Consider the following 25,238-nt stretch of genomic DNA (forward strand, 5'->3'; position numbering starts at 1 on the left):
CCACCAGTTGTAAAGCAGAGATAATAAACACTTATCTGCCACGGAAGGGCGTTGCAGGGATTAACATGTGCCTGTTAAGTGTTCTGAAGATGAAAAGACCCATATGCAGCCTAAAATACCATCTGAACTAGTTGAATCCACATGTAGAAAAGTAAGGCCAGAGGTTCACCGTCACTATGGGGGGTGATGGCAGCTCTGATCTTAGATGTGTTCATCTCTATCTGGGAGTTTCTGTTCCTACCTTGGGAGAGGCCTTTGTCTCCTCTGCTGGCCCACATCTGCCACATGGGTGGTTGTGGTCTAAGTAACTGGCTTCAGTTTTTGGCATTGTAAAAGAATGAGGAGCTGTGATGCTGCAAGGATCTGGTGAGGGCCATTCCCTCTCTGAACTGATCTACTGAAGCTGAGGCTGGGCAAGATCCCTTCTTGGCCATTGTTTGAGGCTGCTTTCTCCTAAGCAGATTGAAGTAAAGCTTTTAAGGCTCTGAATATTTATTGTTCTCGAGTCAGCAAAAGGCTGGTGGTTGAGAGTCTTACAAAGATACAGATGTTGGCTCCAGTTCAATATCTGCTTCTTGTTTTTACAAGTGGTTTAAAAAAAAAACCAAAGCAAAAATTCTCACTCCCTTCAAACTTGGTGCAAATTTACGCACTCCAGTGTGGGATCTTAAACCAACACAGACATGGTCACCTCCACAGAGGGTGGCACCTATCTGACACCCCTGTGGCTGCCTGGCTGGTCACAAGTGAGTAAACACCTCTGCAAGCAGGAGAGCAGCCTTGGTTCACCCTGGGGGAGGATGCACATCAGCCTTCATATGATGACATGATCTTAAGGTGATCTGTAACTCATAAATGTTGCATCCTGTGAAAAGGAAGGCTCCAAACTCCTCACATTCGAGTTCATAGTGATGCTGTCCAGGGCTTTGATTCTTGATCCTGGACAGTGTTGGATGTTTTGCCCTCTTGGTCCTGCCAGGAGCACAGCCACAGTGCAACCAACTACACTGCAGACCTGCTTGACCCCAGGGTGAGGAAGGGCTGCAGCCAGGGGGGTCTGTTTGTGGGAGAGGAATTCTGGGGTCTCCAGGTGAAGTGGATCCAGATTTGTTCCCCATCTTGCCCTTCCCAGCTGTGGATCATGCATTTGTAGTGGGTCACTGATCCTGGGATTTGTAGTTCTTCAAGCTGTGCTCTCCGTAGAGCTTTTTGTGCATTTCTTGACCATGTGCATTTCAGACCCTTGGGATCACACCCCAGCCTTTGGGTTGGGGCCAAGCTGCCTTTTGGCAGGCCAGCCTCTGCAACCCAAACAGTAACCCACTTTGTGCATAGGACACCTGAAGTTACTACACCCTGGAGCAAGAACGTTCTTTCTAAAAATCCGTCTTTTTTCCCTGCCCCTCCTTCTTTTGAGGATAGGTCTGTTGAGCTTCATATCAGCATCAGGTCTTCCTCACCTGTCTGGTCACCCAAAGGATTCCTCTTTCCTTGTTTATATGGTGAGCTTTTAGGATTGAGGAACTGTTTTTGCACCGGGCTGGCTGGGGAATGCCCCTTGTGCAAGGGGGTTGTCTGGTTTTGTAAAATAAGGCTTTCATGGATGCTCCTTCTCCTCCTGCAGAGCCTGAATGGCAGAGAGAATTACTGGCCATTGTCTGGCGCGCTCAGCTCCGGGCACTGGAGCTTTGTTCCTTGCAGGAGTCTGTAGCCGCGGGCTGTGCACCGCGTGCCGATCTTCCCGGCTGTCTTCCTAGAAGGAAATGCAAACTATCCAGTAATGATGGAGTCTTGGAGCGCAGCCAAGGCGCTTGCGTGTTCCCGAAGGATTCAGTCCAAGCAGTCCTAGGTGTGCCTGCCGCTCTGCTCCCCACTTGACCTCCGCCTGCTGAAGTGGGTCACGTTTCTGCTCCTGTGCCTTGGCTGCGAAGGGCAGCATGTGCCAGCGAGAGCATCTCCCGTGTCTGGCACCTCCACGCTTGGCGTCTGGAGTGGCAGCTGGAGGGAGGAGACCAGGGTAGGTTTCAGTGCTCCTCCCAAGGGGACAAAGCCAGCAGTGTGGCTGCCTGGCACAGAGCAAGGCTGCAAGGATGTCACTGTGCCAGCAAAAGTGACTCGTGGCTGCTTGGTCTCTCCTGGTGGGTAGAATGCTGGGGGCAGCCAGAAGCTGCAACTGGAAAGCTTGGATCCAAGAGCTGGGACTCCAAGGGAGTGAGGATCATCTGGTGGTGGCCACCTTGGCACCCTGTTCCCTCCACTCCTCTGAGAGCTTAAAGATGGGACCATGCCTGTGGGCCCAGATTTGGGGCTTAGAGGTACCCTTCATGCATCACTGATGGATTCTCCCTCTTTCTTGCCTAAGGAGCAGGAGATTTCGGCAGACCCCATGTTTGCAGCTCTGTAACTCACCCAGCTTGAGCAGCATGTGGACATGGCAGAGGGTGCTGCTGCCCTCAGTCCAGGAGTTGTGGCTGGGGTGGTCTGTCTGGCCCACAGAAATGCCAGTGGATGACACTGTATCTGTGGTGCTCAGCTGGTGCCATCAAAGGGCTTGAGAAGGGCACTTCTCAACCAGAAGTGAGAAAAGCCGCAAAACCTCTGCTGTTGGAAGGTGCAGGGGCAACTCCCTCTGAGGACAAGGCATGTGAATCGTCAAGGGGTCTCAATGGTCCTGCAGGGTCTTGAGAGCTTCCTTGGAGGAGAGGACTTCTGGAAAACCCTGAAAGGGAATGGTCCCTTAGGCTTTGGCATGGGAAAAGCAGATCTCCTTATGCAAGAGCCATAAGAAGCCTGCTGCCTCATCCATTCCCTTTTGTCCTACATGCATTCTTGACCACCTTGAGCTTTCCTTCAACTCCTGTGCTAATACTGTCCCATGTTGTTCCTTATGCACAGCAAGTTGGCTGCCAGGTCAGTGTGCAGGAAGTCACTGCCTGTCCTGTCACACCGAGCCAAGGCTGATGTTTGAGGAATCCTCAGGCACCCTTTGACTTTCGGGTCATCTCGAGACAGCGTCTGGAGGGCAGCACCAGGAAATCTATTTGAAATTCTGCCTTCCCGCAGGGAGGAGGAGAAGGTCAGCTCTCCAGGGCATTCGTGTTCCCTTTTGCTGAACTGTGGTGGATTTAAGGGAAAAAAACACACCTGAGTGCTGGAGAGAAAGGCACCTCTTCCCCTTGTCTTGCAGAGCGACTGGGATTGCCAAATGACTCCAGAGCACCAGTGGTTCTTGATAAGCAGCTTCCAAAGTTGGGTGCACCAGGTACTGGTACCAGCTGGACCACATTGCTCCTGTCCACCATGCTGGGAGCCAGTCTGGATTCTCTTGCCCCGTTGCTGTCAGGTGTATGTGAATCTTCAGGCTGCCCTGGCAGCTCCCTCTGACTTGCCTCCACTTGAAAACAAACCGGGAGTCTTGGCAGAGCTGGATTCCTTGCTTTGCTGCTATTTTTAATCCCTTGTTAGAGTTCATTTCCTTTCTGGTGCCTGGTTATTTTCTCTTCAAGGTTTTCTGCCGTTTGCTTATTTGTCCATGTCCTCCCCACCCCCCACCCTGAGCTGATCCTTCACATCTGTTTTCTCTCTGGACGCCAGAGAGGAGCCTGGAGGCATTCAGCAACACCACCATGTGCAGTCATGAGATGGCCCTTGTGAATGGCCACCACGACGGCCAGCCCTGCTCCAGGCACCACTGACCCCGGGGCTGGCATGGCCAGGCACCAAACCACTGATGGGTGCTGGGCACAGTTGGGTGAAATGACCATAAGGGAAATGCTGCAGCAGCCACCCTTATCACTGAGTGGCTTTTAGCATCACTTTATCAGCTCCAGGGTACTGGTTAAAAATGATAGTCATGCCTTTTTCTTTGTATCACCAATCCTGCTTCAAGTCAGATGTTCTGGGAGTGCTTTCTGCACTTCTCAGCTGATGTATCTCCCCTTCTTGGGTTCAGCAACTTGGGTTTGGGATGTGCCAATGCTTTGGCATGACCCACAAGGTCCTACTGCCTCCTCAGCCTTGGAAACCTGCAGCTTCCCAGACCAGGAGCCCCTTTTGTTTTCTTCATATTGGGCAGCTAATTTCTGAGCAAGGAGTAGAATTTTCCATGCCTGACTTCACTCTGTTTTCTGATTTGTAGATTTTTCCAGTCCTTTTTCCTCGGTCGTTGTATTTGCCAAGTCTCACTTGGCTGTCAAACAGTTAAACCCCTGAGCTCCCAGTGAGGGGGGAGCCCAGCTCAGGGTGTGATGGATTGCATTTTTATCTCAGTTTCTACAGCCAGTGTAAACGGGCTGGTGAAACACTCTTTCCACTCAAGATGTGCAATGGTGTTTCCTTAAATCTGAATCCGGCAGGACCAAGATCCAGCACATCTGAAACAGGGCTCTTTGGAGCACGAATGCTGCTATATGAGAAATGTGTTATGCAGGCGCCGGGCTGTTTTACATGCCGTTCCCAGCTCCTTTGGAGCTGAGACATGGAATCACTCATCAGCTGCGTCACGGCATGCCGCTGCCGAAGCCCCCACGGTGTGAACGTTGGCAAGGGGAAGTGGACAAATCCTGCCATTAATATTTAAACCCAGCACAAATCCCGTTGTTTGCACTTAAATGTTTATCCAGCTCCCCAGCGTAATTGGGCAGCCCGTTATCTGCTGGGTTGTGCTGCACGTGTGGGAATTTGCTATTACAGCCCTCTCTCTGAATCTTTTATAGGAGAGAAAAATACATTTACAAGCAAATTTGGGCTTTATTTGGAGGCGCGGGAGGCGCGTTGCTAATTTGGCTGCGGCCCGAACCCCAACGTGTGAAATGCTCAATGTGTTGCGTGGGAGGAGGAGGTTTTATTTAGCTGCACGCTCCTTTCCTTGCTGCTCGGGCTTTCCGTTGCTAATGCTACGTGTGAGCAGCAGGCACCGAGGGGTAGCCCCGGGAACCCCCAAAGAACGCACCTACTTCTTGCATTTTGCGACCTCCTCCTCCTTAATCCGTCACAGTGGCCACGGGCATGGTGAGGGATGAGCTGAGCTTTGGTGGGATGGGTCACCCCAGGTGACCATGCCTTCCTGGTCCCTGTAGACGCAGACAGGTGACCCTGTAGAGGCAGTCGAGGCCGCTCTGGATAGCTGCAGCTGGGAGTGGCGGGCAGGATGGTGGGGAGGAGGATATTAAGAGTGCAAGCGTCTGGGATACCTAGCGATGGGGCCGGATAAGCGCTCATGGTAGACAGATTAGTCATCGGTTCCTGATAGGGGATAATCACCGGCTTGTCTGCTCTTTATCTGCGAGATAAGGATGAGGCTGGGGGAGGGAAGGAAAAGGTACAGAAAAGCTCAGAGGGCCGGCATGGACTGTCCCTGTCGCTGGCTGTGATTGTCCCTCGTGGCTTATGGCAGGGCTCTGAGCTGACTGATGGTACACTGAGCAGGACTGGCCCCTTGCTGGGGGCTCAGGGTTTAACTGCTTCTCCACGGCTATGGCAGGGGAGTTGGGATCAGGATCAGGGCATATGTGGCAAAAGTCCTCATGCTCATCTGGGAACTGTGATTTCCTTTCTGCTGCTTCAGCTCTCGTCCCAGTTACATAGTTGTGTCGACTATAAATTATTCTGCAGAGGGAGCAGCAGCATCCTGTCCCTTCAGCATGCCTAGAGCTTGCTGGAACTTCTCTCAGGCAGTGACTGTTAGCAGAAATTAAAGTAATTTTGTAAAGGACATTAAATACAAATAACTGTATCTTAGCGGGTCAGGAGTGTTCTCAGCCTGCTGGAGGAGCAGAACCCCTGAGGTTGATGTTGTCTTGCTTACAAGCCAGGAAGAGACACTTGCCCTGCTGAGCAGGCATCCTGGAGCACAATTTCCATGAACTGTCTTTGAGCTCCTGGTTCAGCAACACACAAGGCTGGGGTGTGCACACCATCCCAGGCTGTCTCTGTAGGAAAGTGATGTCTGTTCCCCAACCACATCCCTTGGAAAAGACATTATGAAGATTTAATTGGGACTGTGTCAGCTACTCATGCATGGCTCCTCATGCAGCACCTTGCTCTTCCTGTGGTGACCCTCTTCCTCTCTTGAGAGGGAGATAGGAGAAGCAGCCCAAAGTGGAGTGGAGCGGAGCATCCTCCAGCTGCAGCAGTCCCTCTTTGGTACTGGTTTTCCCTAAGGAGTTTCTGTAGAACAGGACCCAAAAGCAGACTGCTGAAAATCCAGGTTTTTGTTCCATTTTGTGCTCTTGGCTGCTCACTGAAGTTGTGCTACTGCCTGTCCTGTGAGCCCTGGAACCCATGGCTGAGACGTAGGGTAGTGCTTGGGTGGGAAAATGGGAATCGAAAGGGGCAAGGCAAGGGAAATTTGTTCCTACTTGTTTAAATCAACTGTGGGTTTTCTTTCTTTCTTTTGTTCTCTGGAAGATGATATGCAGCCTGTGAATGCATATCTGTGCCTGCCAAAGGCCCTGCTCTGGTCACAGTTCACTCTTTGAAGGATTATCGATCCTTTGTTCTTTCCCATAGAGGTTCTCTCTCAGGCAGGTACATTGATGCCCAGGGACTTGTCTTCTGTCCTAAAGCAAGTGAGGGGCAGGACCAGGTGTTTAACCCAGGCCTCTGGAGCCCAAGTGCAGTAGTACCTTTGTTAGACTGTTCCAGACATGGGGAAGGGCTTGCAGGAATTGGAGCTTTACTGATGCTTTAACAAACCAGTGATGTGGAGCAGGAGCACGCTGGGCAATCCCTGGAGCCACAGAGCGCTTCAGGCTCTGCAGCTGTGCTGCCTGCACTCCTGGGGCTTTGGAGGAAGGCAGGTCCCTGGTCTTCCTCAGCCTCATTTCACATGGGGTACAGAGGGTGAGGGGCCATGCAAGCATTAGCCCTGTGGTCAGGATATCCTTCCTGATGGCTGCTGCCCCTACTGTGTTAGGGCAGCACAGTGCTGCCAGTTGGGCTCACTGCTGAGGAATCAAGTTGGTTTTCTGTCACCCGAGCTGATAAAGTAAAGGTGGGTTTCTAATAAAACAGAGGTGGGTCCACTCCTTGCTAGTGGGACTGCTGACCCTGCTGCCATAAACATGGTTGTCTCTCTTCTCCCCCCCCATCCTCTCAGGCGCTCCTGACCCCACTGCTGGGGCCAGCATCGATGACGAGAACTGCTGGCACTTGGATGAGGAGCAAGTCCGAGAGCAGGTGAAGCTGTTCCTATCTCAGGGAGGGTACTACGGCTCGGGGAAGCAGCTCAACTCCATGTTTGCCAAGGTGAGGAGCCGGCTGCTCTCTCCCATCTCTGCTCAGCGTGTCACGTAGCTGGCACTCGCTGGCTGCCCTGGCAGGGTGCCCATCACAGCTGGGAATCTCTGCTCCAGTGCCTTCTCGCCCTGTCGCAGAGCAGGCAGTTGTAATCCAGGCTCTAGGTTAGGCCTGGATTGTCTCACCTGCTGTCCTGGCCGGTCCCTTCCTCCCATGGGTGCCGTGATCCCTGTGCAAGAAAGGGCATTCCCCCATCTCCCCTTCAGCACATGGGGAAAAAGCCAACCCTGCAGAGCTTACCAAGACCATGGGAAAGTGAGACCATAACCCACAAATTTTACCAACCTATGGGCTCTTCTCTTTCTTTGCAGAAGGGCTTTGCTTTCATGTTCTTAATCTCAGTCTCCTTCACAGCCTGGCTACGACTGCTACTCAACTGGGCTCCAGTCAGCCTCATCACCGCCATTGCACGAGGGTTATAATGTGTGACTCTACATTATACACACACACATACATATATGTATGTATGTATTTACAGTCTAGACCCTCAGGCTGAGGGAGCTGTGGGTTGCCAGCCAGGTGAACGTGTCTTAAACACCTTTGAGGGACCATGGTTTGTCTCACCCAAGACTTTCTCTTTGTCCTGTCCAGGTCCGGGAGATGCTGCGCATGAGGGACTCCAACGGGGCCAGGATGCTGACGTTGATAACAGAGCAGTTCATGGCTGATCCTCGGCTCTCCCTCTGGAGGCAGCAGGGGACAGGCATAACAGAGAAGTGCCGGCAGCTCTGGGATGAGCTGGGTAAGGGTCACTGCCTTGCTGAGAGGAGCAGAGTTACCTGGGCTGCTGGGCTAATGGACATCATTTCAGAGGCCCTATGGGGCTCTTTTTTGGGAGCAGAGACCCTGAGACATGCCAGGACCTTACTGTATCCCCTGCTGGGTAGTCACTCTGAGACAGCTGGATCAGGCCCAAAAACCACACAGTTCAAAACCTTAAACCTGCCCCTTTCCTGCAAAAGGATCAAGGATGACGAGTGTGCAGTGTGTTGCTGGTCCCATGCTTCCAGCAGGCTGGTGTTAGGTGAGCTGCCCCAAAGCAAGGGAGGACACAGGGCTGGTGAGCCCCAGGGGCTGGTGTAGCCTAGATGTGGAAGTTCTGTTCCTGGGGGAACCATGATCCAGAGAGGGAAAGGCGGGTTCTCAAGTCACATCACATCTTAACAGATTCTGCCTGCTGTGGTGCACGTTTCCAGGGTGAGGGGGGCAGGATGGGCAGCACAGAGCCTAGCTGTGAGGGAAATGCAGTTCTGGGTAATTCTAGCTAAGCACCTTAGACACCAGCTCAGCTGGCTGACACTATAATATCATTAGAATAAAACATTTAGATGACGTGGGCTTGGGGAGTAGGGTTGTGTGGTGAAGTTAACCCTGCAGTTCTGGGCTCTCCTGGACATAAGGGATCTTGGGTGAATAGTTTGACTTGAGCCATGGTTTGATGAGTGAGTTTGAGCTCCTCTGCAGCCTGCTGGTAGGAGATACTGTGCCAAGGGCAAGGGCTGATGGGCTGGCACTAAAGGGATATGGTAGAGCTGGAAGAAGGATTAGGATGGTCTGGGATCTGGAACATCTGAAACTGCAGCTGGAAATCACAAACCCACCTACCAAGTGTTCAACAAATGCAAATGAGGCTGACAGAAATGAGGCTGGGAACCCTGGCCAAACTATGCAGACAAGATCTGGGCAGGGGTGGGATGTCTTTTTTCTGTATGAAGTTTCCTGGATGGAAATAACCACACCACCTCTGGAGAGCTCATCTGTGCTTGCATGCCAAGAAGATATTTCCAGGATTTTGGGATGCTGCAGCTAGACAATTGGATATGCAAGGATCCTGGAGAGGTGGCCAAGTCCACCAAGCCAGAATTTCCACATGGAAGAAAGCAAGCACATTGGTGATATATGAATGGATGGGCGTGTGGGCAGGCCTGGACGCAGGAAGCAATTTGCTTAAAATTACATATTATTTGGCCAGATTTCCAAGCTGCTATCCAAGCTGAGAGCCCTCCCTCCCTTCCTGCACAGGAGAGGGGAGGGTGGTTGGGTTTTTCAGTCCTGGCTTAACTGTACAAGGACCAGGTTGGTGCACGCAGGTTTGGTCGGCAGAGTGGGAGGAGGTGGCAGCGCGTCCCCATTGGCAGATGGCAAAGTGGCTGGGGAATGTCAGGGCCCTACCAGTGCTGGATCAACATGACAGCAGGGGAAGTGTGGTGCCAGCCAACACACGTCAGAGCAGCTCGCCTGGCACAGGCACGTCACACGTGAGGGTTTGGGCATCTCCATGCTGAAGAGAAGCTCCTGTAGAGGACACGGTGATGTTCGAAGAAGCACCTCCAGAATGGGCATGGACTGTACTCAAAGCAAGGGTTATTCCTTCATTTTACAGAAGCCTTTTGCATTTGGCCTTGTGCAGTGTTTACTGTAGGAGCAGAGCATATCTCTGAAGGAGGTGTGGAGGCACAGAGAGCTGCTCTGAGTTGGGGGTGTTCACCAGTAACAAACATCAGGAATGCAGAGCAGTGTCCTAAACCATCCCTGGGCGGGTAACAGTAGTCAGGGCACATGGGGCAGTGGAAGCACCACATCCCACTGCCTGTGGGCTGTGGATGCCAAAGCTGCCAGTATTACCATTACTGCTGAAGGGAGGGATGAGGGGCCTGTTGCCAGCTGCCACAGGAAGCCCTGGCACAGACCACAATCCTCCACCACTTAGAAACAAAAAATGGGCCTTTTGGAAATTATTTTGGGCACGTGTTTAATAATTAATCATCGATTTTAGCAAAGACTGCATCACAGACTTGCGTGGGATTGGAAGAAGATCAGCCTTAAAGAAGATTGTGGATTTATGCTGGGGAAAATGTAAAGGATTTTGCAGGATTTCAGAGTTATAAAAAAAAAGAAAAAGAAAATAAAAACAGGATCGTTTGCTTGTGCATGTGCTGCCAACTGAACCTCTACTGCCCCGTCTGCTGGGGAGCCAGAGGAAGGACCTGCTGGATGGAGAGCTCAGCAGCGTGGGAGTATTTGCCCTGGCGCTTTAGTACTTACGATTAAAGCCTAATTACAAAAAATAGACGAAAAACCAGCTGAAGTGCAGCCTGACCTTAATCTGCCTGGAGACGGGTTTATTTATCTCGGCCACTTGTTTACAGTGGGGAATTTCAGCAGATTAAGCCGGGGAGCGACCCTGTGGGAAACGGGAGAATTTCTTTGGTGGTTGGGAAACTTGGGCACGGGATCGGAGTGCCTGTCTTCTCTGGGGCCTGCAGCCAGGACCACTGGGCTGGGAAGGCTCTGACCCCCCTGTCCCTGCACCCAGCCCCGTCATCAAAAAGCATTTTTGTTTAGAGGCTTAGCTTAATCGTGATCTGCCGCTTTGTTCCCCACTTAACCTCCTGCTATCAGGAAGTTCAGATGAAGGTTTCTGCAGCATGTGAAGAGACATGGAGTCTGACCTGGTGTGGCATTTCGGCTCAGGACAAGAGTCACTTGTGCTGTCAGCTGATGTCACTTGACCACAGGGCTCAGAAAACTCTATTATATCTCCCAGATAATTATCATGACTGAGACAGATGCAAATCTCACTTCCCTCCTGGTTCCCACCTCCCCACTACTTCTTTCTGCAGGAGAGCCCAGGGGCATAATGTTTTGGCATGCAAAGGATGCCTCAGAGGGCTCTCAAAAATAGGCAACAAAGTCATGAGGCTTCCCAGGAATGCATATTAGCAGAGCTGTGGGAGCCAAAAATCCAGCGGGTGCATCCCATTCCTGGGGGCGGTGAAGCTGAAGCACCAAGCCTTGTTACTGCCTGTCAGCCAAGATCTGTGCACCCTCAGAGGCGTGAGTTGAAACTGCCCAAGGCTGCTTTTGACACAAGCACCCCCAAAGTGGGCGAAGAAGAGCAATGACAACAGGTGGGAGCACTGATGGGAAGGGAATGCCTGACACCCAGAGTCTAGTGCAGGTTTTATCTGATGGCCACCCGAGGAGGTGGGAAGTTCTGTCCCCTTCCTTAAGGAAGACTCATTTTCTGGAGCTGAGACCTGATTTTAAAAAAGATGCCATGTCTGAGTATCCCCCGTGGAACCTGCAGGAGCCTGGGAGTGAGTGACATAGACCTGCTCTGGTAAGGATGGGCCCCCAAGGAGGTACCTCTTTTACACATTAATTAATTGCTGATGTTGCAGCTCAAAAATCTTAATCCCCCCTGTTCATCAGAAAGAAATGAGGTGTATTGGTGGGATTTCCTGGGGGCAGAGATTGAGCTGAACTGGGCAAGGGCTGCTTTGGACATTTGCTGATGCTCGTGCCTGCAATTGCTTTTCCCGTGCCCATTCCTGGATGTGATGCTGCTGCCACCATCTGCGTTGTGACGCGGTGACGTCTGTCCTGCCGAGCCAGGCGGCTCCAAGGAGCCAGACAGGCACAGCCTCCTTGCCTTACTAATGATTTGAACCAGACATGTGCACAAGTTCCAACTGGCAAAGGATTGGTCAGGGGCCATGCACCCCAAAAGCATCACCAAAGCTCAACTGTAATGCAGAGGAGCGGAGAGGCACCAGAGTGGAGCCAGGGCCAGGACATCACTGCTCAGCCTGGGTTTGCCTCATGTTGTCTGGCAGAGGGACCGGCTGCTCTGGCTCCTGTTGGATCTGCAGCCTTGCTTGGGGCTGTTTGGCTCAATGGCAGGGCTGTGGAGCTGCTGCTCAAAACACAGCCAGCGAGGGAGGTGGTTGGGGCTTGTGGAGGAATCTCCTTGTTGTGCAGTGGAGGCGTGTTGTGTGATGTTGTTGTGCCACTGGCTGTCACTTTGGGATGGGAACTTTGGCTCTGGGAGTGATGGAGAAGTGAGGCACAGCAGGGAGAAGGAAGGTGCTCCAGGGCTCTGCTGGGCCCATGGAGGAGAGGCAGAGAGGGTGTTTCTGCAGGAAGCTGAACTGTCCGATGTGTATGATAGGATTTGACATGGACAGAGAGAGGAGCAGCAGGAGCTGCTCAGCCTGAGGGGATCCCTGGGGATACCTCATATTGCAGCTGTGTCAGCCCACAGCCATTCCACCCTGCAGGGAAGCACAAGGGAGGGGACATGCTACATCCTGGCAGCCATGCAGGGAAATTTGGGTAGAAATGGAGTTAGCTAAAGAAAAATTCACGGGTTTACACTTACGCAGGTTGCTGTAGCCCTTATCAGAGCAGTGAGTGACCCAGAATAATCTGCAAGGCTCAGTTAGCAGCACCAGCATCAGCTCTGTTTTATGAAAGGATGAGCTGGATCTTAATGACGACAGATGTCCTTGGTTCTGGTTTTATCTCTCACACACCAGCATCATGTGAGGTCCCATGGTTGACCCAGAGGGTGTCAGTGTGGGTGTCCTGCTGGTGAGCAGCTTGTCTTGTGAGATCCAAAGGACTCGCATCAGGGAGGGCTCTTGTCTGCAAGACATCAAGCCAAGCTCCAGGTTCCTCTGCTGGTTCCTCTGCAGGCTTGGGGCTACTAGGGATTGAAAAAGAAAAAAAAAATAAAAAGAAAATACACCAAATCTCCTTTTTAAATAGTTGAATGCAAATGGCCTGAAGAACAATAGCAGATGAAATAGCATTCAGAGCGGGTTTTAAAGCACTTGGAACGTGGGTAGGATCAAAATCAGGTTAGTCTTTGGAGATGCAGACTCTGCAGCTTGCCAGGGTGTTTTTAAGCATGCTTTGATGTGTAGTTCAAACACTAGATTTGTCCTGGCAGACAGAAGCACTCACAAATTCATACACAGCCGCTCTCTCCTTCCCTCCTCCCCACTGTCCCCCATCTCATGAGATTATAATTTAGCTTCATTACGAAGGAGTTTTACTTTGTCCTGGTTTCAGCTGGGATAGAGTTAATTTCCTCCTTATTTAAAAGCTGAGTAAATCCCCCTCCTGGGCCTCTGCATTATGCTGAAATGAGTTTACAAACCTCGATGGAACCTTGCAGGCTCTCGGGGCGAGCGTGGCGGCCGGAGAGCTTTGCCCTGCATGTGTGGCGGTGGCACCTCCGTGATTTCTTGGCTTTGTTTAGGGGCGCTGTGGGTGTGCGTGGTGTTAAACCCGCACTGCAAGCTGGAAGAGAAATCCTGCTGGCTCCGGCAGCTGCGCAAGTGGGGTGAGATGGACGTCTGTCCCCTGGAAGATGGCAATTATGGTAACGAGCTTCCCAACATCACTAACGCGCTTACACAGAGCTCCGGTCACAGCCAAGGTGAGTCTGGGCACGGAGTGGAAACCCAGCTGACAGCCACAGGGGTTGGGTCCAGGTCAAAACTCACCCCAAAGCAAAAGAACTCACTTCAGCTGCTGGTTACGTTTCTGTGAGTCATAGGAATACAAAATATTTGTCTTCACAGCCTCTGGTTTTATATATAAATGTTTGCTTTTCTACAGGGTAAAGTTGCCTGTGTTTTGAGTTTAGAGACTGTTTTAAAACAGTTTGACTTTGGGGGAGTTTAGACATCTACAGCCTGTGCAGGTTTGGGCATGGGGTAATACAGGAAAACAATACTGCTTGCAACAGAGCAGAGCTGAGCTCAGAAGTCCTCGCTGTAATGTGAGTGAGGAGCTGGAGATGGTGCAGAGCCCGTTTCCCTGCCCTTAAGCCTCACTTAAAGGCTGTGATTCAGGTGGTAGGGAAGTCATTAGCCAGGAATGTTAATGCAGTTCAAGTGCAGAGCACAGACGGAGCAGTGTAGTTAAGGGGTTGTTCCTTGGTGCTAAAATAGTTTCTCAATCGCTGACAAAGCATTTGATCCCTTTAAATTTAAGCACTCTTTCTCCTTCCTTTTGCCTGAAGTAGACATTAATTGAAAGTTATTGCTCTTCACGTGCCTCTGTCCGCTGCACTGGAATTGCTCTTCTGTGTATTATGTGTGGCCAAAGTGAGTGGAGGAGAGGGGGACAGCAGCCATGCCGCAGGGGAAACTTCATTCTTCTGGGTGGGATTAGTCCTGCAGCAGCAGTTTGAGAAACTTCATTCTTCTGGGTGGGATTAGTCCTGCAGCAGCAGTTTGGGAGCGTGGCTGTCCTGCCAGCCACGCCAGCCATGGCCAGGACCACATGCCCGGCCTCCCTATCCTCTTCCTCAGGGAGCAGCTTAATTTAAACCTGGCCTTGCTCCATGTCCTGCACCAGCCCCAGGACTACCCCCCTGGTGTTCCCAACTCTCCCAAGGATTTACTCTGGCATTTGGGGAAGGTTGCTAGGGCTGAACAGGTCATTTTGTTTAGACCTGCAGGGAGTTCCCAAAGCACATGCCAGGGATGTCCCCTTCTCCTTGTGCTCCTGCCTCTCCAAGAAGGGGACTGAAAGCAGCCCGGATCCTGGAGGTGTCCTGGGGTTCATGTTTGTGCATATATATGCAAATACTGCTCCAGATTGTTGACAGCCTCTTTTATTACTGAGTTTTTTTTATTTATTACTGAAGAACAGCTGATTCTTGAAATCCTTCCTGGTAAAGTGAGCAGCCTTGGTTCTCAACATACAAACACCTGTTTAATTTCTCTCCACCTCAGGGTGCCTGCAGCATTCCGGCTAATTGCTTGTTGCCATCGTTTCCGGAGCATGTTTACCCAGCCTCCCTGGATCAGCTTTGAACAGTGCCTTTTGTTTTCCACCCTTGAATGCATTTAACTCAGCCCCTCTTGTGGGTTGCAGGACCTAACATGGAGCGTTGCACCCCCTTTGGGGCTTCCAGTTTTGCAGCCTGCCAGCTGTGTTGGGCCTTCTTGATCCAGTGTGGCTGGAGTGATAGTGGGATTGCTCCAGACAGGTTTTTTCCTCATAACAAAGCACTTGTCTTGATCGGTCTGGATGGGGTGAAATGCTAATCCAGCATTTGGTAGTTTCAGAAATGCCCATGCATTTACAGAGCAGCTCTGAAAAGGAGCGCAGATATCCGGTGCAGGGCAGCAGTGGGGTTTCAGACAATGCTGTCTCCTCCCTTTCAGCCCTCTCACACAGCCCACAGAGGTTGCTGGGGGGTGATGGGTCCCCTCAGTCACTGGGAGGCAGATGAGACACACTCGTCTGGTTCCTTTTGTGGCTTCATGTGCTGCTGATCTAAGAAGCTGCAGTTCAGTGAAGCTGAGACTTTGTGTTGGAGCAAAGGAGAGCTCACAGTGCTTGAAGGGCAGTAATGCTGAGAAAGCCCAATCCTAACCCTGGGACAGCTGCTTGCATGCTCAGTGTCACAGGGGAGGGAACACACTGCCAGGTTTCAAGGCATCAGCCTTGTGTGTGATTGTGGTCACACAGCAAATGGGTGGGTGGTCCCTGCCTCTTTTCTCACCTCTCTGACCAAGTCAGCTATTCTAGCAAATTACTTAGCAATGCTCTCTGAGGAGACATTAGTCTCCCTCAGAGATGGCAGCAGAGGTATCCAAAGCCAGAGCCCATGTCCATCTCGGAAATTACTGGGGTGAGACCAGGTTTTGCTCTCATTGTAAAGGCAGAGCTCCGCCCAGGGAGGTCATGTCTGGGAGGAGGAGCAGGCTGCCCCTGCCCCACCAGGGCACTGATGGTTTTTCTCTTTGCAGACTCACTGGCCAGGCCCAGACGAACCGTGTTCACGCGGGCGATCGAGGGCTGTGACCTCCACTGGCAGGACAGCCACCTGCAGCGCATCATCAGCAGTGACTTCTACGTGTCCCCCTCCTACCAGCGGGAGGGCGAGAGCCTCCTCTTCAACTCCCAGGGACAGCCACTGTGGCTGGGTGAGCATCCAAACCAGCAGCCCCTCTCATGGCCAGTGTGGGTAGGGTTGCTGGTGGAGAGGAGTCACCTGAGGCTCCCCTGGGTCCTTGCAAGTTTCTGCATCCTAGACTGAAATTGCTACCCTGACGCTTAGCCGGAGGAGTGGGGGGAGCAGAAGAATTCAATGCCCACCCACACCCCAGCCACAGTCCTTAGAGCAATCTCCACATTTGTTTACATTCTGGCCTTCTCTTGGGCAGTTTGGACCAAGCTCATCATATCCCTTTTCATCCTGCCAGCGTTTAGCTGTCCCCAGAGCAACCTCTCACTGTTACCAGTACAGGGGGTCTGGACACTTAAAGTCTCTTGAAAATTGACTGCAAAGCACAGCTGTATCCTCTGGATTTTCTCTTTCCTGCTCTCCCCTTCTTGTTAGTCTTCCCTTAAAGGCAATTAGCAGTCAGTACAATTAAGCCTTGTGGGAGCTTAAGGTGTACTGGGCCAGGCAAGCCCAGATGCTTCCTGTGTTGCAGACTTTTAGCCCAGGTACTTCAAGCCACACAAATTCTCTCCTGCAAAGTCATAACTCCGGGCAGATCTGTGGACCCTCGACAGTTCCTTGTCTGAGATGAGAACGAGTGACATGGAGGGCCTGGGGGGGAACCTGCTGTGGCTGTCAGTCCTCAGACCGACCCCAAAATGAGACACAAGTCCCTACCCACCTACAGGAAGGGGGAATACTTAGCCCCTGCAGTCCAAGAGTTGAATGTATGAACACAGAACAGGTCAAAGCCCACCACTGCACTGTTGTCCACTCCAGAAGCTGGGGTCTGCCACTAGGAAAGAGAATATTTAAAGTTGTCTAGAGATGTAGTTTCTGGAGTAGCAGGCACTAAGTTGCTGTTAATGCCAGGAGATAGGAAGGGCCCATATGTAGGCCATTGGTACCCCTTAGCTGGAGCAGGAGAGGTTATTTCTGCTCTGGGAAGAGTTGTGAGCAGCTGCAGGCAGGAAGTCCCCTTTCCACACAGCCACAGGCAGCAGTGGTAGGTTAGTGCACCCATGGACTCCATCTAGAAGGGATGAGGTGGCCACAGCTCCCCTCTCCTGAGCCTAATCTGGGTTCTGGTGAACTCTTTTAACCAGCTGTTTTGGTGCATGTTATTTTTCTGATGTATTTGCCATGATTTTTGGATTTTGCACTTTTGCTTTCTTGGCACCTTTTCAGGGACTCAGTGCTGGGAGAGGAGGGTGATTTGTCAGCAACTTCCAGTGATGAATTCAGTGAGAAGATGAATATTTCATCCATTTAGCAAATGAATAGAGGGAGCAACAAGAAGCTCTTTTACATATGTGTTTGTTCTGAAATCTTTTCCTCTTGTATTCCTTGTGGGTGACCTTTGGGATGTGGATACCCCATTTGTGGAGGAGGTTGTCTGCATTTCCAGAGCTTTCTGAATTTCCAAGAATAGAAATTATCCCTCTATGATAACTTCAGATCATCTGTGTTTGCCTGAGTTTTTTTCTCCCCTTGGTAGAACATTTTGAAAGAAAATGGGATTTGTGCTGCTTGTTATGCAGCATGTCATGTCATCTGCTCCTGCTAATTTCTCACTCAGTCATAATCCTCTCCACAGTTGCTTGTGATTTCAGGTGAGCAATAAGCAGCAGGAGCAGATGAATTCCTAAGCAGCTGTGAGTCTTGGGAGGGGGTTTCATGCAACTGTTCCTAATAATAAAACACCAGGTAGGAGAACTGCAGAAGAGACAGGATGTCTGCAGAGCTCACTCCATGGAGGTGTTAAGGAGCCAGTTCAAAGCATCACCCCAAGTCTGGCAGTGCCCCCAGCACAGTGCTGGATGCCCAGCCTCACACCTGTGCCCTGAGAGCAGTGAGAGAAATCGAGATAAGCCATGCAGATTTTAGGAGAAATGAGTGGCAGGGTTGTAACAGCCTGTGTTGGAGCTGTCGTATTGCAGCAATGGTGTGTTGGAAGTGCTTCCATTAGATAAGCTCTGCGGAGGTGGGGATTTAGGTACTGACGTGGCTGCTGTGGGTTGAATGTGGCAGGAGTCCTGTTAGTATTCCTGGTAGGTATCCTTTCCAGGAGCAGGAAGAAAGGGATGAATTCAAGACTGGAAGCAGGAGTTTCGCTCAGGTGTGGGGAACACGAGTAGAAGATGCCCCATGAGTCAATGCTTGTGCTCCTCTGGTTCAGCCATGCCCCCTGTTCCTTGCCTTGCAGAACACGTCCCGACTGCCTGTGCTCGGGTGGATGCGCTGCGCTCCCACGGTTATCCCAGAGAAGCTCTCCGACTGACGGTTGCCATAATCAACACCCTGCGACTGCAGCAGCAAAGGCAGCTGGAAATATATAAGCATCAGAAGAAAGGTATGAGTAGAGCTATGCAACAAGTTTCTTGTGACATCTGGCCGGGGGTATCTCAGTTGGTTGGAAAAGTCTTTTCCACTTTGACGAGGCAAACATCCAGCCTGGATTGGGCAACGATGTTTTGAAGGAACTTAGGAATAAAAAGAGGATGTATCATCTTTGGGAGGAGGGTCAGGTCTCTCAGGAAGTATTTACGGGGGTTGCTAGGGCATGTAGGAAAAAAATTTGAGATACCAAAGCTCACTTTGAACTTAATTTGGCAGCTTTTGTAAAGGATAATAAGAAATGTTTTAACAAATATATTAAGAGCAAAAGGAAGAGTAAAACCAGCCTCCTGGATGTGGGAAGGAGCTCAGTAACTGCAGATGAGGAAAAGGCAGAAGTGCTTAACGCCTTCTTTGCCTCAGTCTTTAGTGGGAAGACAGCTTGTCCACAGGACAGCTGTCCTCCTGGGCTGGTAGATGGTGTCAGGGAGCAGAATGGTCCCCCTGTTATCCAGGAGGAGGCAGTCAGAGACCTGCTGAGCTGCTTGGATGTTCATAAATCCATGGGACCAGATGGGATCCATCCCAGGGTGATGAGGGAGCTGGCAGATGAACTTCCCAAGCCGCTCTCCATCATTTACCAGCAGCCCTGGCTCCCTGGTGAGGTTCCAGATGACTGGAAACTGGCCAGTGTGATGCCCATTCAAAAAAAGGGTGGGAAGGAGGATCCTGGTAATTACAGGCCAGTTAGCCTGACCTCAGTGCCTGGTAAGGTAATAGAACAGCTTATATTGAGTGTAATCATGCAGCACTTATAGGATGGCCAGGGTATCAGACCCAGCCAGCAGGAGTTTAGGAGGGGTAGGTCATGTTTGACCAACCTGGCCTCCTTTTATGACCAGGTGACCTGCCTGGTGGATGCAGGAAAGGCTGTGGGTGTTGTGTACCTGGACTTCAGCAAGGCCTTTGACACTCTCCCACAGCACACTCCTGGAAAAGCTGGCAGCCGTGGCTTGGACAGGAGCACTCTTTGCTGGGTTAGGAACTGGCTGGAAGGCTGGCCCAGAGTGGTGGTGAATGGTGCTGCATCCAGCTGGTGGCCAGTCACCAGTGGTGTCCCTCAGGGGTCTGTGCTGGGGCCAGCTCTGTTCAATATTTTTATTGATGACATGGATGAGGGGATTGAGTCTTTCATTACTAAATTTGCAGAAGACACTAAGCTGGGAGCGTGTATCGATCTGTTGGAAGGTAGGAGAGCTCTGCAGAGAGACTTGGAATGGTTGGATGGATGAACAGAGTCCAATAAGATGAAGTTTAATAAGTTCAAGTGCCAAGTCTTGCATTTTGGCCACAATAACGCCCTGCAGCATTATAGGCTGGGGACGGTGTGGCTGGACAGTGCCCAGGCAGAAAGGGACCTGGGGGTACTGGTCAACAGCTGACTGAACGTGAACCAGCAGTGTGCCCAGGTGGCCAAGAAGGCCAATGGCACCTGGCCTGTATCAGGAATAGTGTGGCCAGCAGGAACAGGGAGGTAATTCTTCCCCTGTACTCAGCATTGGTGAGGCCACCTCCAGTTCTGGGCCCTCAGTTTAGGAAGGACGTTGAGATGCTTGAGCGCATCCAGAGGAGGCAACGAGGCTGGTGAGGGGCTTGGAACACAAGCCCTGTGAGGAATGACTGAGGAAGCTGGGGGTGTTTAGCCTGGAGGAGACTCAGGGGTGACCTTACCACTCTCTACAACTTCCTGAAGGGTGGTTGTAGTCAGGTGGGGGTTGGTCTCTTTCTCCAGGCAGCAACTGACAGAACGAGAGGACATGGTTTTAAGCTGTGCCAAGGGAAATACAGGTTGGATATTAGGAATAAGTTTTTTTATGAAAGGGTGATAAAGTACTGGAATGGTCTGCCCGGGGAGGTGGTGGAGTCACCATCCTGGATGTGTTTAGGAGAAGACTGGATGTGGCATTCAGTGCCATGGTTTAGTTGAGGTGTTAGGGCATGGGTTAGACTCAATGATCTTGGAGGTCTCTTCCAGCCTAGTGATTCTGTAAGAGTTGTGCTGCCCCATTCAGAGTGGCAGAGATGGAGGGTGGGCAGCACTGCAGGGGACTGCTCATGTCCTAGGAAGACAAACTGAGTTACTTGAGCAAAGCTGAGTTGATACCCACATGCTGAGGACAGAGCTGCCCACATGCTGTCTTCAGGCTGCTGCAGTAGGAATGTTCTTGTTCCCACTGTTGCTGTGTCTGGTTGCCTGTAAGGGTTGCCCAGACAAGTGCTGCCTGCATTAATGAAGAGTTGCCTGACTGCAGAGCAGCAGTAACTGGCTGTGTGTGCTACTTCCACCTTGCATTTCCTGAGTCAGTGTACCAGGAGACAAGCCCAGTGTTCCTCCTTTTGCAGTTGCAATTGGCAGGGAGCTGGGGTCAGTTACTGCAGTGCTGCTGAAGGTCAGCGACTCTTGGTCCTTGCCAGCTCAGCCAGCTTGAGATCACCAAAAGATGAAATTTTAAGAATCACTGGGAGTCTTTGTCATCTCAGGAGAAATTTCTGCTTGTGTTCCAAAACATTCAGGCTAGCAATGCAAATCAGTCCATAAGCTGCAGGTCTGGCTTTATAGACCTTATCTTTGGGACTCTACAGACCCTCATATCCTCTTGGAACAGAGAATGAGTCACTGCATCTTATATGGCCTTAGTGTGTGTGTTCCTGCTCCCTCAGTTGTCTGTGCAGAGTGGTTCCTCCTTGCCCTTGTGAGCTACCATGCCAGAGTTGGCCCTAGAGGTCCCTGTGATGCAAGTTGTGGGATAAAAAAAAATCCTCTGGTCTCAGAAGCCTCTCTGGGTGCAGAACTTGTCTTTAAATTCCTTACTTTTACCATCATCCTGTTCTATTTTATCCAGAGCTGCTGCAGCGAGGAGCAACAACCATCACCAACCTGGAGGGCTGGGTAGGCCACCCTCTGAACCCCATCGGCTGCCTCTTCCTCACCCTGACCGAAGCTTGTAGATTAGAAGAGGAAAATTGCCTTGAAATTTCAGGTACCAAGTGCTTCTCCTGAATCCCTTTCTGGTGTCTGTGGCTGAGGTGGGTGCAGATCTGGGGCTCTGGGCACCTGGACTCTGAGTCCCCCCCTCTCTGCCTTGGCAGGAGCACCAGGGCAGAGCTGCAGTGCAGACAGGGAAGGTAGTGAGGAGAGAGAAATAGAGTTTTCTCGTCCCAGGGTTTGCAGCCAGAGCAGAGCAGGTCCATGGGAAGGCTCTGGTGTCAGCTGTGCACCCTGTTGCACGTGTCTTGGGTCTCCTGCATCTCCTAGTGAGAGCAGGAAGGGAGGGTGAAGCCTCAGGGATAGTCATCTGTCATTCCTGGGTAACTGAAAGCAGGCAGGAAGGGAAGAGTGGGTCTTGCTTCTGAAGTGAGAGATTTTTCTCTGCAATAATTCTGCTGTCTGGGAAGACTCTTCTAACCCCACTTCATCTCCTCTCCCTCCTTTCAGACACTGGGGACTCCAAACCGCCAGTGTATCAACATGTGCCCGTTGTGACAGGCAGCCAAGACGGTGACGAGTCCTACCTGTCCCTGGCCTTAGAGGTGGCCCTGATGGGGATGGGTCAGCAGAGAGTGATGCCTGAAGGTCTCTATGCCCAAGACAAGGTGTGCCGCAATGAGGAGCAGATCATTGCCCGGCTGCAGGACCTGGAGCTGGACCCGGTGCTGGTGCAGACCCTGCGGAAGCAGTGCATCTTGCTGCTAGAAGGTGGGGACTTGGCTCATCTAGCTGACTTTTGTGTCTTAGCCGAGTGTTGGTAATTTTCAAAATTTATGCACATCCTGCTTCTTCCTCTCTGGATGTGGTGCAGAGCCTGTAGGATGGCTGCTCTGCCCCATCACCTGGCAAAGCAAGGGTTTGTTGGCATCCCTAGAAAAAGATCAAGTCAGAGGCAATATGGAGAAGGGTGCTGAGCACGTGGCTTCAGTTTCGTATTTTCTTTTAGAAAAGGAAAGAGCATCCCTGGATCCAACTTGAGTAACACGCCAGGGAACTGAACAGCAGATCCTCAGAGCTTTGGGGTGGTCCAAACCCCAGCCACAGATCCTGCTGTGCTAATTATGGCTGATGGGCTCTGCTTCTGCCTAGGTGGTCCCTTCAGCGGCCTGGGAGAAGTCATCCACCGGGAGAGCGTCCCCATGCACACCTTTGCCAAATACCTGTTCTCTGCCCTGCTGCCCCATGATGCTGACCTGGCATACAAGCTGGCTTTGCGGGCCATGAGGTTGGTGCATGTTTAATTCTGTCTCTGCTCCCCTTTTTGCCTCTCTCCTATGCTTGTTGGGAAGCTGGGATGCTTTGCAACTTTAGAGCAGGGATGAGAGTGGAGACATGCTTGGAGCTTGCTGTCTGTGAGATCTTTTGCAGTGTGCAAGACCACTGGGCACAGCAGCAGTGCAAAGAGGTTCCTGCTCTCTATTTGTGAGATTCCTGGTTTATAAACTCCATTCGTATGGATTTGCATGGGTCCAATAATGTCTGTTGGCCCAGCCCTCCACCCAGCCCCTTGCTCCAGGCCGGACCACCACCTGCCTGTCCCTGTGACAGGCATCCTCTGCCAGAGCAGGTCCCAGGCACACACACAACTGTCATCTGCCTTCTGTCTGCCAGGCCTTGGGCACCCTGCTGCCCTCCCTGCCTGCAACAAGGGCTGTTATCCTCGCACAGATGGGCGGATGGTTTGCCCCGGGCTCCAGGGTGTCACAGAGCCAGGTGGAGAACACAGTTAAACTCTCTTCTCCGTTAAAACCCATCTCTGTCTCTGGAACTGGGGAAACAGCTGATGCTGAGAGCTGCCCTACCTCTTTCCCCAGTCTATGACACACTTCAGACATCAGCCCATGTATTGCACTGTTTTGACAGGGACTGGATGGGTGTTGGAAAAGCTGGAATTTCCTAAACAAGTCACTGCTTGGAGGATTGTCAACTCCAGAACATCCCAGCGCTCTCTCCCTCTACCACCATTAAAAGTCCTGGCCCAGAGCATCACCTTTTTTGCAGCATTTCCTTGGTGAAATGGGTCATCTCTCTCCAGCACTGGGGGAAAGTTTGAAATCCCCCTGTTCTGAGAAGAGCTGCTCAGGAGGACAACCAGCCTTAATAAGCAGCCAAAGGCCTCTGTGGTGTGCCAAAGCACCATGTCCTGCTAGACCTGAGACCTCTGGCCGTTGAACAGGACTGAGGGCCCCAGGGATGCCATCTGTTAGTGCCCATCCCCTGCTCCCAGCTAGGACTCCCTGCCTTGAGGTATCTATGTCCAGGGCTGGAAAAGTTTGGCTTCTGCTGCCCTGTGGTTACCTCAAGCCTGCAAGTGAGGATAGCAGAGACATTTGGATGCTCTTCATGCCCAGGGTGCAGTTTCCCTCCTGCATAACTAGCTGTCAAGTTAGCAACACCAGCACCAACTCAGGGGTTTAGGATTTGTCACCATGGCTGGTGACTTGAGAATCCCTCTCCCCTTCTTTTGGCTTGCTTCTCCCCCGGGTTTTCCAGGCTTTTGGATGTGCCTACAAAAACAGGCAACCTAACCTGGCTGCAGAGGCCCTGAGGAAATGTGCTGCTGCTTCTGATCATAACCAAGCATTTTAAGAAGAACCAGATGATACAGTCAGGAGTTCTGCCGGGTGCTTTGACATGAAAGGAGCAGGAGGGGAGGAGGGATTTTACTTTTTTTTCTTCCTTTTTTTTTCTCCTCTGCGGTCTGTGCTTTTCCTTACAAGTTTATAAATCACTCCATGGATCTTTCTTCCCGCTTTCAAGTCAGTGTCAGACTGATCCCTGTGCCCATGTGCTGAGCACGCAGCCTCGGGAGCCCCACACGTGCACAGCAGCAGGATGTGTTCAAAGGCATTGCTGCAGGCAGCTGCCTGCAGGCAGCCCCTGCCTCGCCTTGGCAGCGCCTCGGGGAGAGGAGGTGAAGCTGGGGCTGGGCTGGGGTCTGATGTTGCCTCCTCCTGCTTGCCTTTCAGGCTGCCCGTCCTGGAGACCACGGCACCATCCGGCGACGTGACTCACCCTCACCACCTGGTCTCGGTGGTCCCCAGCAGGTACCCGCGCTGGTTCACCCTGGGGCACCTGGAGTCACAGCAGTGCGAGCTCGCCTCCACCATGCTCACGGCAGCCAAAGGTTGGTGGCAGGGCAGTTCTGGGACCGGGTTGATGGGATGGTGGTGCACAAGAGTATGGAAGAGTTTTCCCTGGAGAAAGGAGGGAGCTCTTGCTTCTGCTGCCACTGGCAGAGACTGGTTGGGTGTCCCACTGGCCCCAGTGGTGTTCCACTAGCAACCTGCTGTGGGCAGGGCATGATGAGCTGGCCTTGAGAATCTGGGGTTTCTGGGATTCTTGGCCCAAAGGGTTCGTGGTCCAGCAGGGACAGGATGGGAATTTCCAATGGGGTTCAGACAGGCCTTGCAGCCATGGTGCTGCAGGTCCTGGCTAGTGCCCAGGTGATGCAGGACCATGCCTGCCCTGCAGCACAGACAGCTGCCAGGCCAGCAATCCCTGCCAGGAATGTCATGAGGTCATGCCATGGTTTAGTTTGAAGCTGTTTATCCTTTCACCTCTGCTTTGTCTCTTCCACCCGGTGGTAATGATTCTGCATGGGCTGTGGGAGGGAGAAGACTTCCCTGTGCACCAAAGGAAAATTGGCTTTTGTTGGACATGGAATCAGCAATGCTGGGTAGGACACTTTGGTCCCAGCTGCAAGGGGCTCGTGAAACACCTCACTGGTCTCTTGGGCCTCTTCAGTTTCTGCTCAGGCACTATATGAAGGCGAGCACAGGCTTTTCATTAAACATC

The 25,238-nt window shown here is 51.7% G+C and overlaps 1 protein-coding gene across 1 annotated transcript in view; it reads left to right on the top strand.

Moving 5' to 3' along the window:
- Positions 1 to 25,238, top strand: part of ZSWIM5 (zinc finger SWIM-type containing 5) — a 97,484-nt gene that overhangs the window by 68,394 nt on the left and 3,852 nt on the right. The window contains exons 3-11 of the mRNA XM_053950510.1: positions 7,100 to 7,248; positions 7,891 to 8,041; positions 13,349 to 13,528; positions 15,858 to 16,034; positions 18,261 to 18,407; positions 21,295 to 21,432; positions 21,888 to 22,148; positions 22,530 to 22,665; positions 24,410 to 24,567. Coding sequence (XP_053806485.1) covers positions 7,100 to 7,248; positions 7,891 to 8,041; positions 13,349 to 13,528; positions 15,858 to 16,034; positions 18,261 to 18,407; positions 21,295 to 21,432; positions 21,888 to 22,148; positions 22,530 to 22,665; positions 24,410 to 24,567 — 1,497 coding nt within the window. The remainder of the gene's footprint in view (positions 1 to 7,099; positions 7,249 to 7,890; positions 8,042 to 13,348; positions 13,529 to 15,857; positions 16,035 to 18,260; positions 18,408 to 21,294; positions 21,433 to 21,887; positions 22,149 to 22,529; positions 22,666 to 24,409; positions 24,568 to 25,238) is intronic.

Source organism: Vidua chalybeata, chromosome 9 (genome assembly GCF_026979565.1).
Source record: "Vidua chalybeata isolate OUT-0048 chromosome 9, bVidCha1 merged haplotype, whole genome shotgun sequence".
Classification (NCBI taxonomy): Eukaryota; Metazoa; Chordata; class Aves; order Passeriformes; family Viduidae; genus Vidua; species Vidua chalybeata.